Source organism: Charadrius vociferus, unplaced genomic scaffold (assembly GCF_000708025.1).
Source record: "Charadrius vociferus isolate BGI_N301 unplaced genomic scaffold, ASM70802v2 scaffold585, whole genome shotgun sequence".
Classification (NCBI taxonomy): domain Eukaryota; kingdom Metazoa; phylum Chordata; class Aves; order Charadriiformes; family Charadriidae; genus Charadrius; species Charadrius vociferus.
Window position 1 is genome coordinate 975700 of NW_009648642.1, and position 15334 is coordinate 991033.

General features: G+C 46.0%; 1 protein-coding gene across 1 annotated transcript in view; it reads right to left on the reverse strand.

The window, feature by feature from the left end:
• Positions 1 to 4872: 4872 nt before the first annotated feature.
• The window catches only part of LOC104287661 (major facilitator superfamily domain-containing protein 1-like), a 45745-nt gene continuing 35283 nt past the window's right edge, over positions 4873 to 15334 (reverse strand). Inside the window, exons 3-14 of the mRNA XM_009886386.1 lie at positions 15166 to 15266; positions 13135 to 13259; positions 12992 to 13047; positions 12298 to 12441; positions 11656 to 11814; positions 9960 to 10075; positions 9366 to 9466; positions 7334 to 7445; positions 6558 to 6695; positions 5600 to 5739; positions 5292 to 5403; positions 4873 to 4992 (exon numbers count right to left, since the gene is read on the reverse strand). Coding sequence (XP_009884688.1) covers positions 4873 to 4992; positions 5292 to 5403; positions 5600 to 5739; positions 6558 to 6695; positions 7334 to 7445; positions 9366 to 9466; positions 9960 to 10075; positions 11656 to 11814; positions 12298 to 12441; positions 12992 to 13047; positions 13135 to 13259; positions 15166 to 15266 — 1424 coding nt within the window. The remainder of the gene's footprint in view (positions 4993 to 5291; positions 5404 to 5599; positions 5740 to 6557; positions 6696 to 7333; positions 7446 to 9365; positions 9467 to 9959; positions 10076 to 11655; positions 11815 to 12297; positions 12442 to 12991; positions 13048 to 13134; positions 13260 to 15165; positions 15267 to 15334) is intronic.

Genomic DNA, 15334 nt, shown 5'->3' on the forward strand with positions numbered 1-15334 from the left:
GCAGGTCTACCCCTAACCTATACTGGTGCTTAGCATTTTTCCTCCCCAGGTACAGGACCTTACACTTGGCTTTTATTGAACCTCATTGGGTTCTTCTCTGCCCAGCTCTCCAGCCTGTCCAGGTCCCGCTGGATGGCAGCGCGGCCCTCTGGAGAGTCAGTCACCCCTCCCAGTTTGGTATCATCAGCAAACTTGCTGAGGATACGCTCTGTCCCCTCATCCAGGTCATTGATTAATATATTGAACAAAATTGGACTGAGTATTGACCCCTGGGGGACACCACTGGTTACAGGCCTCCAACTACACTTTGTGCCGCTGATCACAACCCTCTGAGTCCCATCACACAGCCAGCTCTCAATCCACCCTGCTGTCACCTCATCTAACCCACACTTCCTCAGCTTCCTAATGAGGATTTTATGGGAGACAGTGTCAAAAGCCTTGCTGAAGTCAAGGTAGATGACATCTACGGCTCTCCCCTCATACAGTCAACCAGTTACATCATCATAGAAGGCTATGTGTACAATTCCAGGCATAGCTGCTGCTTATTCCTAAATGTGTCACCGTGCCTGCCAGGTACCAGATGATGCCATTCTAATGAACAGCCCGGCTGCGATGTGTGATCCCTTCTGATCCCCTGCGAACCTCATTAACCCAGAGCAGGCCAGGCTGCCCCCTATTAAGACTGGTGGATTCTGCACAGTAACTGTTAAGCCAGCCAGTCTGATATTGTCATCCTGTTACATCGCTGCATAATGGTGGATAAACAGCACACTTCACACTCTTAATGAGGAAGATTAACGTCCTCTCTGTCAGTGTTTTAAGTAGCATTACTGGTTTTTTTTGAAGGATTTATAGAGGTTAATCTCTAAGTTTGATACTTGCCTGTCAACATGTGGATGGTGCTCGGTTGATAACTTTTCATTTTTGTAGTTTGGGAGCCAGCTGGGCACCCAGCATCGTGTTCAAGCCCTCGGACGTGTCTCCTGGTGAATTTTAGCTTGAAGCTCTGCTGAATGAATGTTGTTGAGGCTGGAGTTTTCCATTGTTTGTTTTTCTTGAGGAACAAAGTAGTGTCAGAACTGGGATGTGATGCTGTGCTAGACTAGAGAACACAAAAGGATACTGACCTCTGAGCGCAGGCTGCCTGCTGGTAACAGAGGGCAAGGCTCTAGAGAGGCTTTGGTGCATGATAAGCCATTTATGTCATTACTCGTTATCAGCTGTGCAAGGTGTAGGTGGGTAATGATTTACTGCTACCCAGAAGCTGATGCCCAGAGGCCCCCCAGCCAGCAGGCTGAGCTGGACACCCTGATTGCTACTTGCTCCTCCCTCTGAAAACACAGTCAATGAACAGAAAGAGCACGTTTTCATTACTGTACGAAATTCACATACCTGATTATCATTTTGTCTTGCTTCTGGGAATAAAGACTATCCTGTCCTGAGTCTGGCTTTCCCTTTCTTCCAAGCTCCAACTCCTTATGTTTTTACCAAGACCTCCTCCTCCTGAAGCAGGTCAAAATGCTGGCCATAACCAGCAAGGATGCAGTACTTTGCCCATCAGCCACTCTGCCTCCAGCCAGCTTCTAGATCTGGTCTCTTACCCACTGCTTTCCTCCTCCCTCCTCTGTGTATTTGAAATAGTGGCTATGCTGCCTTTGGCTTTGCAGTCACCCTTCCTCGCTGCTGCTGGGCAGATGCTATGTGCCACCTACACCAAAAGCACAAACAGCTCTGTGTCAAAGTGTATCAGAAGCACAGAGGTCTGCTGGAAGCAGCCGGGACCTTAGTGTTGTGCCAGGTTCTTCCTAAAGGTGATGGCTTTTCCTTCACTGCCGCCTCCCGCAAACCGGTAAACATGTGCTCCGCTGTGTAAAAGTGTTCAACATCTGGGCTTCTGGGAGCGTGCTCTGGAGCACGATGAGCAAAAAAAAATCCACCTCAGTGTGAGTTGCCTGAACTAAAGTCCACTTTCATGTTTCACAGTTTATATTTGAAGAGTTGCAATCCACTGTGGGTTACCCAAGAGGAAGGTTCTGCCGAAGAATATTGTTAGAGAGAGCTTACCTTTCCCCAGGTCACCCGAGGCTGGGGGTTCGGTTGCCCACAGGATCCCTGTGACACTACAAATATTAAACAAAAACAGCTGTTTGGTTTTTTCCATTTCTGGCAGCACGTTGACTCTGAACGCCACCCTTTCATTTTCACAACAAGCTCAAAGGAAGTAGAGAGCTTCCCCAATTACTTTATAAAAAGTTTCTCAGGAGTGAGCTTGGCATCTCAACAGCAGGTGTCGAGCAAGAATCCGGAAGACAGGCAAAATGAAGGTGGCTTTCCTGTCATCAGTAGAGTAATTAATGAAAAAAGCAGTTAAACAGGAGTAACAGGAAGCTGTTGGTGAACTCTAATGGAGATGAGCAGGTGCTGTTGCAGGAAGGCTCATTCTGTGCCTCTGTGCTGTTACATCAGCTTCAACCTGTATTGGTCTGAGCTGGAAGGCACGAGCAGTCTGTAAGAACAACTCGTTGGCTGTAAGAGGCTGTACTAGAACCTCCCAACCTAGAGATGGTCTTTGGGCAACAGACTCAAAGGTCACTATACTCTTCCCCCATCTTCAGGTTATATGAAAGGGTTTTTAAATGCACATGGGAGGATCTTGGACACTTCACCGCAAAACCCAGCAGAGTAGGCAGGGAGGCTTCCAGCAGTGTGTCACCAGGAACCTTGTTAGCCAGTGGCAGATTTTAAAGGAAAGTATGTCACAACTCTTCTTCAAAACAGAACAGTAAAGTTTCTCTTCTGGTAATTTGGAAGTAGATTATGGGATGGCAAATGGGAGTGGCTGGCTTTTGGGCTTCTTCCATGAAGAACCATGTACAGGACTCTTGGTGGGTATCCCAGCACTCGTTACAGGAACAACCCTGCTGAGTTTAGCTGCAGCGTCCTGAGAAAGCTGATGGCTTCCTGCCAGCTGGGATGAAGTCACTGCTTCTCAGCCAGGTGTTGGCACTATTGACACCAAAAAAACAGCTCTGTTGAACAAATACTTTCTTCTGCACACAAGCCTCCCACACAAGTGTGTGTAGTACTGCTACATGTGGCTTTTCATCATCGCATTTGGAGATTCACTGTGGGATTTTTCCACTATGAAAAACTGCACCTGCAGGATTTCAGCACTGCAGAGCAGCAGAGGGAATGGAGGCTGAGGGGTGTGCTTAAAGGCACAGACCAACAGGACTCTGATTTACCAGCCAGTGAAACCACCAGTGAGGCCTTGCAGGGAGCACACAGTTCAGGTCTGTGCTCCCAAGTACAACAGCGATGTGACCTGGGCAGGGAGTGCAATGATGGGCTGCAAAGGTGGTAAATGGACTGGGACAGCTTTCCTGGCAGAGGCGGCTGAGAGAGCAGGGGCTGTGCGGCCAGGGGAAGAAATGGCTCAGGGAGATCTTCCTGTGTGATTCGGTACCTGCTGGGAGGAAGGGAGGACGAGGGAGCCAGACTCTTCTCTGGACAAGAAGCAATGGGCACAAATTAAACCACACAAAATTCCATCTGAAAGCAAGGAAGCACTTCCTTACTGTGAGGGGGGTCAAACACTGGCACAGGTTGCCCAGAGAGGTTGGAGACTCTCCATCTGTGGAGATGTTCAAGCTCTCACCAGACGTGGCCCTGGACAACCTGCTCCGGCTGAGCCTGCTTGAGCAGGGCATGCTGGACAAGGTGGTCTCAGGACATCCCCACCAAACATAAGAGTCTGGGAGTCTACAATTCTGTGACTCCTCACCCCACCCCCAAATTTCTGCTGCACCAGACTCCAACAGGGAAATCCTTTAATTGTCCGTGGTGTGAAAAGAATTCATAGTGTAAGTTAAAATTTAGAAGACGGTCTCTGAAAGCATGCTCTTCAGTAAATCAATTTAAGAAAACGTTGATGGGTGGATTTGTCTTCTGTGACATCTACTTAAAGTATGACTTCACTGGATGCTGTCAGTGCCTAAATTGCTTTCCATCTACTAGTGTTCATATTAAATGCAACTTGAGCAGAGCTGCTCTTTCTCTTAAGGATGTGTAATAATTTACGTAAGTCATTCACCTCCACATTCCTTGTACTTGGCTATGTTAAAGTTTACTTCATTCTTAAAGCATCCTTTGTGCTTTTGTAAACACCGTGTGACTGTTTGTGAGCATTTTGCATAGTGAAAAGGGCAGTTGCCCGAGTAAAATAAGCCTCCAGCATTCATGAGCTGGTTTAAAGGACAGAATTTCAGATCAAAACTGTTTGCGCTTTTGAAAGCAAATGAATAGGCATGGCTTATGGAAGCATTTCTAGTAAGGTAATAAGCAATTAAGCTGGGCTTGTGTGCAAAAGGTAATCAATTTGATTAATTCAGTCTCCTGCCTAAAGAATAATGATGGTGTCACTTGCATGGATGTGTAATTTGTGAGAGCTGCGTGCTAATTGGAGCAGTAAGTGGAACAGCAGGCCTGCCCAGGTCTGTGGATCTGCAAGTGCTGATTCTCGTGACGGAGGCACAGCGGTGGGCCAGGCAGGGCCCTCACGGGGCAGTTCGATGGGCCAGGCAGGGCCCTCACGGGGCAGTTCAGATGCACAGTGAAAAGCAGCTATCTAACAGCTTACGAACAAGTGCCAGCCAGGGTAGCTTCACTGACAGTAGGGTAGTTCTTAAAGTGCCCCATGCAGGTTTCCGTATGTTGGAGAGTGCCTAAGAACCATGCAGCAGACACCTCTCACTTGGGTGTCAGGTGTAATAAAGTTGGAAGTGTTCCCTTTCTGTAGACAGTTCCCTTCATGATTCTCTTTAAAGATGTTTAAAACACACAGGTTAAAAATCAGCTTTCAAACAGAGGTGGTCAGTGCTGTGTCTGGCAGCCGTTTCCTGTTTCATCGTCAAGGAGCGGCGCTGCATCTGCAGGGCTTCTGTCCTCCTGCTCCACAGCTGTGCCCTTTCTTGTTCTGTTCAGTGTCCCACCCTAGAAATTCAAAGCAGCAATTAGTGACAAACACCATGCTGGTCTTCCTGTGTGCACACATTGCTACAGCTGTGTCCCAGCCCTTCCCCTCGCCTCCCCGCAAAAAATACAGCCACCAAGAGCATGGTAGAAGACAAGACTGTGATGTGCTGCAGCAATAGTGCAGCAGAGAGTTCTCTTCCTCTGCAGTCCCATTTTTATGTCAGGGGAATTCCTTATATACACACACCCAACATCTATTACAGCAATAAAAGCAACTCAGTGATATAAGGCTACTCTTCACCTTTTATCACACTCACTTGTTTCTTGTCCACAACATTGAGGCTAACGGAGGCAACAATGCATGCAACCGTGTTTGCCAACATAAAGATCATCATCTGTTGCCAGCGCCACAGGGGGATCTTTAATTCACTAGAAAAGGCCAAAACAGGATAGAACAGCTGGTCACTTGAGGATATTTAAGGCACTTCCTTAGTTCCTTGCACCACCAGGTTGCAAAGACACCAATTTCTGTTCACACTGCTCCACTAAGGCACTGTTGATGCCTCTGCTTGGAAAGAAAGAAAAAAAAAAGAAAAAAAAAAAACACAAGAAAAACCATTCTCACCTGGACTTTGTTCCTAGAATGTGGCCAACAATCAGGTTCGACAGGCCAACTCCAATCATCTGCACAGAAGTTGCAAGCCCCATAGCTGTCCCTAAAGTTGCTTGGGGGACCACAAGAGGTATGGATGGCCACATACTAGCCTGGTAGGAATAAAGAGAAGAGGAATTGACTCAAAGCCTTGTTTAAAGCTGTTAGATGGTCACTGGGTTTAAAAAGCAATTGTTCCCACTAAATAAAGAGGAGCAGCCCTGAGGAGAAGGACTTGGGGGTGTTGGTTGATGAGCTCAACACAAGCTGGCAATGTGTGCTGGCTGCCCAGAAGGCCAACAGGATCCTGGGCTGCTTCCCCAGCAGCGTGAACAGCAGGGCGAGGGAGGGGATTCTGTCCCTCTGCTGCGCTCTGGGGAGACGCCCCTGCAGGGCTCCCTCCAGCTCGGGGGCCTCAGCACAGGAGAGACATGGACCTGGTGGAGTGGGGCCAGAGGAGGCCACAAAGATGCTGCGAGGGCTGGAGCCCCTCTGCTGTGAGGACAGGCTGGGAGAGGTTAGGGGGTTCAGCCTGGAGAAGGCTCCGGGGAGACCTTGGAGCCCCTTCCAGTCTGTAAAGGAGCTCCAGGAGAGCTGGGGAGGGACTCTTGATCAGGGGGTGGAGTGATAGGACGAGTGGGAATAGTTTTAAACTGAAAGAGGGGAGATTGAGATGAGATACAGATTAACGCATCACGCTATATCAAATGGTCCCTTACTCTGCTTTGCATTTTGCTCCATATTGATTTTTTGGGGTTGTTAGTAACCAAAGTCTTCAGGATTGGGGAGCCAGTGACTTCAAACTGTGGCTGCTAAACCTGCTCACCAGGACACATCCCACGCCATCTGGGATGCAGAAGGAGCACTGCCACAAACCACTCAACTACAGCAGCGGGATTGTGAACTTACAGCAGTAGGATTGTGAACTTACAGCAGCAAAGGAGTAAGTAACCCCCAACCAGATGGTAGAGACTAATGGAGGAACAAACGTAAATGCCAGGAGAGCAAAGACTGGCAGAGTCAATGCAGCACAGCCAACAGCAAAGACGCCTCTCAATCCAACGTAGTCCTGGTGAGGGAAACAGAAGGCTTCTTACAAGGGATCCCTGCTTCCCACAGATCCTAGTGACACGAGCCGCTGCTCAAAGCGGGCTGGCATGAGTGGCAGCAACATGTCATTTCCTAGTTGTTGATATTGTAGCAGACTAGCTATTACCAGTTCGTCTTGCATACTCCTGAATCAAGACTGAAACACTTGTCAGAGAATCAGTGCCCAGTATTCATGTGAAATGGCAGGCTTTAATGAAAGGGGAGGAAAACCACACCATTATGCCCTGACAATTATGGAAATAAGGAAAGGAAGAGCCTGACAGAACAGGGACTGATTACATGCAGGTTGTCCTTTCCCATCTACTTGCAAAGCTTATCCCAGTCTTTTCTGTTCCAGTCTCTCACTTCTCAAAAAATACTGCCATTCACCATAGTTTGATGCTACCATAGCACAGTTAAGGGACAGAGGGAAAAACAGGTTAACATTGTTTCTTGTCATTTAATTCAGACTAAAGTGCATCTTGCAGTTTGCAAGGAATTAAGGGACTGCTTTTTCAGGAACAACAGGCTAAATTCTGGTTGAGGGGGTTATAACAAAGACATTTCAAAAAATGAGGAAAAAGTTATCAGCAAGCGCTGCTGGTTTTGGGTACTCACAATTAATATGCCAACTGCTGCAGAGAGAACAAGGGAGCTGTCGTACACTGCCCCAGCAATATAAGCGGCTGCCTGCTGACTGTAACCAGAATATTTATCCTGGATAAACTTGCTAAAAATAAAATGAACGGGGGGGAAAAAATGACATAATTAGGATACTTGATCTGGTTATTTTGACAGAAAGTAATTCTGAGCACAAACATATGGACAGGAAGGGTTTTAATGAGAGGACTTGTAAACAAGTTTGATTCCATCTGTTTTTTTAGTGCCAACCCTTTTTGTTTCATTTTCTTTTTAATTGGTGCACACCATAGAGAAGCTGGTAGCGTAAATGGTCACTTTCAAGATGCTTCTGCAAGTGCAGAGTAAAACTGCAGGTTAAAGTTGGGCATATGTTCAATTACGTCAGCACAGCTCACAAGCAGCCATTTGCCATCACCTGTCCAAAACATACAGATGGATTTTTTACATTCTCTTGGAAGAGGCAGAAAGCATTAGCAATCCAAGGATGAGAATGCTGAGGGGCAGGAAAAATATTTTAAAATAATTCAGCAGCAAAGACTACATTGAACACCTGCATTTTAGAAGTACTAGGAATTCCCCCTCGGCATCTTTAAGGAGACTTCTGGTTAAAGCAGAAACCCAAGGTTTTCATTGTTTTCATTGTCAGAAGTCAGCCTCTCACCTTTGTTAGGGACACGCAAAAATGACACTAAAACTTACTCAAATTCTTTACAGAATTCACAGTCATACAGTCCTAACAGCTTAGAAAGACCAGTTTATGTAGAGATGGTGCAGTCACTCAAACCTGGCTTGGCTCCTTGCGTGGCTACTTACCATCAGTAATAATGAGCCTTTATAGCCTGTGCTCTCAGTAAAGTATGAAACAGCACACAGTTCTCTGAAGATCTGCTGCAAGAGAATTCGCCAAAGAGCAGTGGCCTCGAGACCATTATTTTTCTGACTGGGAGCCTTTTTTTTGCCAGAAAAGAGGTGTGAAACATGACTCTCGGTGCCTCAACTTTTGCGCCACAGGGAGCAAAAAAATAATTCTGCAGGGAGGCAGAATTGCAGAAATAAGAATTCTATGTGATCGATAGATGCTGTTTTCAGTTAAAATGAGAGGGCAACCGACAGAAAGCCCATCTCGTCAAGGCCTTGATGATCTTTGCCATCTTGAATGTCTTTATTTTAGTAATAAGAAGTATTTTGTACATTAGTTACGACAATGTTGATGGCATTTCTTCACTCGCGATTTCACAGTAGCTTACTATATATCGCTAATGAAATACTACCAAAATAAGTTTCTTCTTTTTACTGCACGCTTTTGCTAATATAGAAGTTCTTACTCATTATGTGATAGAAGCTGCATCATCCACAAACAGAAAAAAAAGCAGCAAAATGACAAGTCTGTGGCAGAGCCACAGGACAGAAACAGGAGTGCCAATTTAGCCAGGCAGGTTGCTTCTTTGTTTTAAGCAAATGAAGGCATGAAAAAGGAAGTCTGCAAGCCTTGCATTGGGATGCCAAGGCTCCCTCACTTACAAACCCAGGCTGAGGCAAGCTTAGCTTTGCTCCAAACACAGCAGACCACACGCAGGAACTGCAGGACAGAACCGCCCCAGGCCTGTGATGCTAACACCCCACCCAGCTCAGAAGACAGCCACTTTGTTGGACTATCACAAAGGTGAAATGTCTACAGGTTATTTTTTTAAATAAAGTATTTCTTCCCCTTCTCCTAAATCCTTCTGATCCTCCTTTAGCAGAGTTCCAAGCTTTAAATATTGGATGAATCATATCCCTTTAAGTTATTTTTGCTTTCCTTCATAAGCCTCCCTCATCTTTGAAGGGAAAGAAAGGTCAAAGAACCCTCATATCTTTAACTAGGTGTTAAAGACACATTTCTCTGTGTTTCATGAGTGGAAGGAACAAACGTATTGCCCCCATATTTCCCATTCAGTGAAAAATTGAGGGCCTGCAAGGCTCCGATAGGCTTGTATCGGTCAGTGGGATAACAGCCATAAAGTGATACCTGGCGTCTGCCACGAAGGGGAAGACTCCATTGTAGAAGAACATGATGGTGAGGACCAGGAGCCAGTAGCGAAGGGGGAGTCGCCGGATGTCCTGAGTCCGCTGCAAAGATAAGATATGCCTTCACTCACCAGGAAATAGTCTTCAGCTTCACACGAATGCCACTTTCTGCAAGCCATTGAAGGTCACAAGAAATTAGCTATTTTCTATCATGAATCCCCTGAGCCAGAAAGCAGTTCCAGAGGGAAGCTGCTATCTAGTTTTATGCACAAAATCCTCCTCTGAGCCATCTACCATCAAGAAGTAACTGGCGCAGAAAAGTAATGCTGTTCAGAGTGCTAACTCAGCTCTCTGGAAGGCTGCAAATACAGAGGCTCTAAACAGAAAATTTACACCTGTCTGGTGGCTTGCAGATGCAGTATCTTCAGATACAGCTGAAGAACTGCTCTGCAAGGTTTAACCAATTGGTGTTAATGCCCTCTTCTGGCCAGGACCACCTCTTACTACTGCAGGCTTCCCCGCACTGCAAAAGCAGTGCTCATGCACCCCAGGCTTTCAAAGATGGAGATGGAAAAGCTGTCTGTGCACCACGTACCACTTTTTTGGATTCTTGCTGGATAGCCCCATCCAAGCCCAGTTGCTTCATGCCCACTTTATCTAGCACACTGACTGTGAGGGCTGAAAGAAAACCAAGCACGCAGAGCAGGGTACCTGGAAAAGACAAGAGGTGTTAGAAATTCCTCAGTGTGGAGACAGCGGAATGACAGAACAAACTGCATGTAATACACAAAATTCTCTACGACTCCTGCTCCTAACATTAACAGCCTTCCCTACCGCAGCCATATATTAGGACGATCCACCTCTGACCACCCTGTCAGAGTCCTTGAGCTCTGACCACTCCCTTAGAGTCCTCTAAGCTCCCAATGCACTGCAAATTGCCAGAGGCCAGTGAAGCTAAAGCCCCAGCCATCTCTAAAGATGGCCACTTTGTTGGACTATGGCCAGAATGCCTTCTGAACTGCAGCAGGCCTGTGCATAACAAACCCAAGGTTAAAACAGGCCAGACATTAAGAAATTTCCATGGTTCCCTGAGCAGCAGAGGTATTGTGGATGGGCTGGTACTGGAAGCCAAGTTATACCTCTTCATTTTTGTGACCTACTGCAGTTATACAGCAATCTGACCCGTTAGCGCACTCAGCTCCAGGGCAGTGAGTGAGATTACGCTGGGTATGCCAGAAGCAAGTTTGGCAACAGGCATCTGCTGCAGACATCCTTCTCTCAGAAAGAGATCTGTACCCGTTTTGTTTTCCAAAGAGCCAAAACAATCTCTGTGATGCATACACACTTTGTCTGATGCATTTATCCCTTCACGGGCTACTGAAGTCGCTGTGCTGTGCTTGCAAATGCTGCCTGAGCACAAAACTAATAGCATCAGACGGGATGCAACACACCATGCCCATCACAGTTTCTTCTCTGAGAGCTGGAATCAGAGGAGAGCAACAGGTTTCAATTTCTGCAAGAGATTTATCTCACACATGCATTTTCTTTTCCATGGGTGATGGCCCATACTGTTTTGATGTTTGAAAATAACACTTTCCTGTAACCACTGAGTCTTTGTACACAAAGGATGCCCTGAGGCAGGCCTCCCCAACATCACCATTCCAGCACACCAGCGTACTGGAGGGCCACTACTTAAATGCACTGTGAAACAGATCATCCCTTCCACTAGAGACAGATCCCATCTCACTGCACCAAGGAGAAGACAGAAACTCAAATCTTCTAAAGATATGAGCCCTAGAGCAGATGCACACTAAGGAACATGTAATTCAGATTCTGCTTCTCACAGTAATTTAAACCTACAGTTTTGATCAGTCCATGTGCAAGGCATCTTAAGCTGAGACCAATACAGATACTACTACAGAACCCGCATGTTCTGCTAGCTAAAACACATAACAAAGACCTTAGACTCCTCTTTTGTTCCGCTCTGAAGCTTCCATTCCATGGGAGTAAACCTACACTAAGTACTGACTACCTGTGACTGCAGATGTTAAAATATCTCACGAAAACCGCAGACAAAACTGTCAGGCTGACACTACAGCTTTAGAAAGGGTTTTCAGGCATCAATGAAGAAAACACCACTCCACCGCATACAGAAAGCAACAGGAAAAACTGGAAAATAATGTGCCTCCTCCTGCTAACCTCATTATTACTTTCAGGTACTTTTCATAACTGGACAAGACCAGCTAGCCTCAGGTCTAGAAACAAAAGGCCAAAGCACCAAGGGAACTCACCTCCCCAGAGTGTCCACTGCATTCCAAATTTGGCCTCAAACTGCTGGGTAAAGAAGAAGTTGAGGACACTCCCAAGACGGGAGAAAGACAGAGTCAGTCCAAATGCCAGTGCCAGTTCCTTCCCCTTGAACCAGAAGGCTGTGATACGATTCTGCACAACTTGGAGAAGACAAAAATCCTCTCTTGAACAGGCAGACTTGGCCAAGAGCATTGCACAGAAGCGACAAACACAGCCTCTCAAGCTAGGGTGTTCGAGCTGGGGTAAGAGACCTCTATGCATCCCAAGTAGAGGTAGTATGTGTCAACTCTGCAGTCCATTTTAAAATGTACTAAATCACACTGGGACATGGGAGGTGAACTTATCCCTCAAATAAGGCAAGCAAAAATAATCCCAAAGGCATAGCAATCACGCGTTAGTCCCCACCCTCGGGAGAAGCACAAACTTGTTAGAGGGGAAGACCTTTAAACACTTCAGCACATGTTAAATCCATGCAACCATTCAAGGAGCAGTGTTCTTTTTAGCAACATAGGTTCCTGGTGCAGAGCAGGTGAAGCTGACTAATAGGACAAGGGTCTAGGAGGCAAAATAAAAATGTATCACGACCCTCTGGTGAGGTGTAATTAAGAATGTGAATTCCTTACTAGTAAGCGACCCATTCCCAGAGCCAAAGAGCAGTCTTCCTGTTAGCATCATTGGTAGGAGGTACGGTGACCCCTTGAAATGTGAGCCTAGAGCAAAGATTGATGATCCCAGCACAGTCAGAAGAGAGAAAACAAAGACACCAACTAGGGAGAAACAGAAAAAAAAAATACAACAACCTCAACAGACACACTGAGATCAGGACAAAAGAATTCTTTGTCAAAAAGCAAAAGAGCAACGTCAAAACATGCCAGTAAACCCATGGGCTTCCATCAGTTTACCCTCATTATTTTAATTTTGTAAAGACTCGTCTCATCATAAAACAACCTGGGCCGTAGATTAGGGCACACGCCAGAACAAATGTCAGAGCAGAGAACAGAACACTACTTTATCAGTTTGTCCCATCAAAAATGGGCAACACTATTCCCTGTTACATGCATGTCAGAGGAAAGCACGTTTACTGCACTGCTGTGTAAATTCAGGTAAGCGACTGGTCAAAGGATGAAAAAAACCATCTCAGTTGCCTTCACGGAGGTGCTTAACTAACCGTCATGAACTCTGCACGCAGAGCTGTCCCTCCTCTCTCATCCCTCTGTGATCGTACTGAAGGGGAACCGTGGCTCATCCCTTTGCACTGAAAGAAGCCTGAAATCCCACTTCAGTACAAGAATAAATTAATTGATCCTCAGAACTTACAGCAATTTCCCAGTTTATCGATCAGGAATCCAGCCAGAATAACCACTACCGCATTTCTAGGAGAAAACAAGAACAGAAACATTTGTGTCTTGCTGCTGGGAAGCAACCAGCAAATTACGTGAAGCAAAAGAAAAGTGACTTACGTCCAAGCATAGATCGCGTACAGCAAATTATATTGTGCGGGTGTCATTCCCAAGCCTTCAATGCACTCCAGTGTGCTATTATGCCCAGTGCTGTTATGGTGGGTTCCATTGGGACAGGTCAAGTTCTGCACAGCAAGTCACAGAGCCTGTGTTAGGCAGCAGACACAGATGAAAACCCACGCATTCCTTTAAAAAGGAAGTTCTTGACTGCTAGATTTCTATTTCTCCTACTCATTTCCCACTTCCACAACCAGGAATAAGAGGACTTGTGTCTTCTCCCAGGAAGCCAGCCCTTGCTAAATGAGAAATGACTGGCCATCGGCACATCACATCTTCCCTTTTCCTTTCTGTGGGCAGTGGCGGCAGGGGCTCAGTGCTTTTATACACATTCCAGCCCAAAAGAAGAGCCAGAAGACTGCACCGTGAGGTTTATTTGATCCCTTAGTTTCTTGGCTATAATTTAGCTTGATCTGACTCTTCATTCCATACTACAAAGTCTTAAGCAGTGTGTAAATATGAAACTTAGCAACAGTCTGTCTTAATTCACAGCTATAAAGCATTTGCTGAACAGCAGGAAACTGGTAGTCATACCATGATTTAATAACATCGGGTTTGCTACTGAAAAGCAACATCTCAACACCATATGATCAGAAAAAAACCCTGGATCTTCACACTACTAAAAATCTACCTGCACTAGGAAATGGACGCTAGGTCTTCCACACCAGTAGGCACAAGATTAACATCCTGAATAAGCACATGGAAGCATGATTTTAACCCCATGATTTTCCTACAGCCGTTGTGTTTACAAACCCCTCAGATCTACTGTAGTAGAAATGTCCAAGGCTGTGGGGAAACAGTTCTCTAGAAAAAAGTGTTTTCACTGCAAGCACTGGTCTCAGACGCTCTGACTACTGCTGTACCACTTGTGTAAGGTGGGTAGAGGCTAAATTCCTCAGAGTAAAAAAACATGATGAGATAAAACACAGATAAAACCCACTGTTTGCACAGTACCTAACAAAGAAAAATACTCCTTGGTTTCGCTACCCTATAAAGTTACCTAGGTAACAAAATATGACATAACCTTTCCTTTACTCCATAAATAAATAACTGATGCTTCTTCCACAGACTTACAGAAGTTGTGGAGGACCAAGGAATAAATATTGACTTTTTTTCCCTTTATTTTTACTCTTGTTTGCATTGACAAACTGCACCCAATTTAGCCTGGGATTCACTGTCTAAACGTTACGGATTAACTGTATTTAAAAACAAAAGTTACATGCAAGCTATAAATATTTCTGCCCTGCTACTGAAGCAGACAAAGAACAGGACAGTGACTCCCAGCCTGCACATACTAATCCACCAGCAGATGGCACACATGAGTAAAATCAGCTCTCAAAAGACATGAAACAAACACAATAATGACAGATAATGAGTCAAGTAAGAATTTCTGTGAAGTATTCAGGAATTCAGGTGAGAACTCTGGGACTCCGGCATCCCTGGAGAAATCCCAGAAATCCGCTGGGATATCAGTCTGAACCCTGAACAGCAAAATGTTCTAGCACTTGAGAATCCGACTAGTTTTCACATGACAGGGTCCTCCTGTGATCTCCTGCACGGCTCTGTCTTTTGGCTACCAAACAAATGCATGATGCGATACCCAACCCACACTATCAGGTTTGGATGTGAAGACCCAGAAAGTCTTTTCTACTCTCCCATCTCCAACATTGCTGGTCTTCCAGTCCAGTGTAAGTATCAAGGGTCAGTTCTATGTCTCTCTACACGCAGAGTGGTGTGAATGCTGTTCCAACTCTGAACTTCATTAGTGTAACAGTTGTTTGGATGGAGAGCTGAGATGGAGATGGAGATGATGGAGAGCCAGTAATAACCCCTCACCCTCAGCATCTGGAACAGACAACCTTGGAGCGCAACTCCCATACTGACACTGTGAGAGAATATTTGGAAATTCTACCGGTGACCAAGGCCTCCATTTTGCTGATTCTGCCTTTCTTTGCTGGGCCTGCTGGCACTTACCCCCTGGAACTGCTCCTGCAGGACGCTGGGGATGTCGAAGCAGAAGTAGGAGCCGAAGGTGAGGAGGCAGTTGAAGAGCAGCACCACGAACCTGTAGGAGCCTGTGGGGCAGAGAGGACACACCTCACCTCACCTCGCCCCCCTCAGCTCACCCCCCACCCCCGCCACC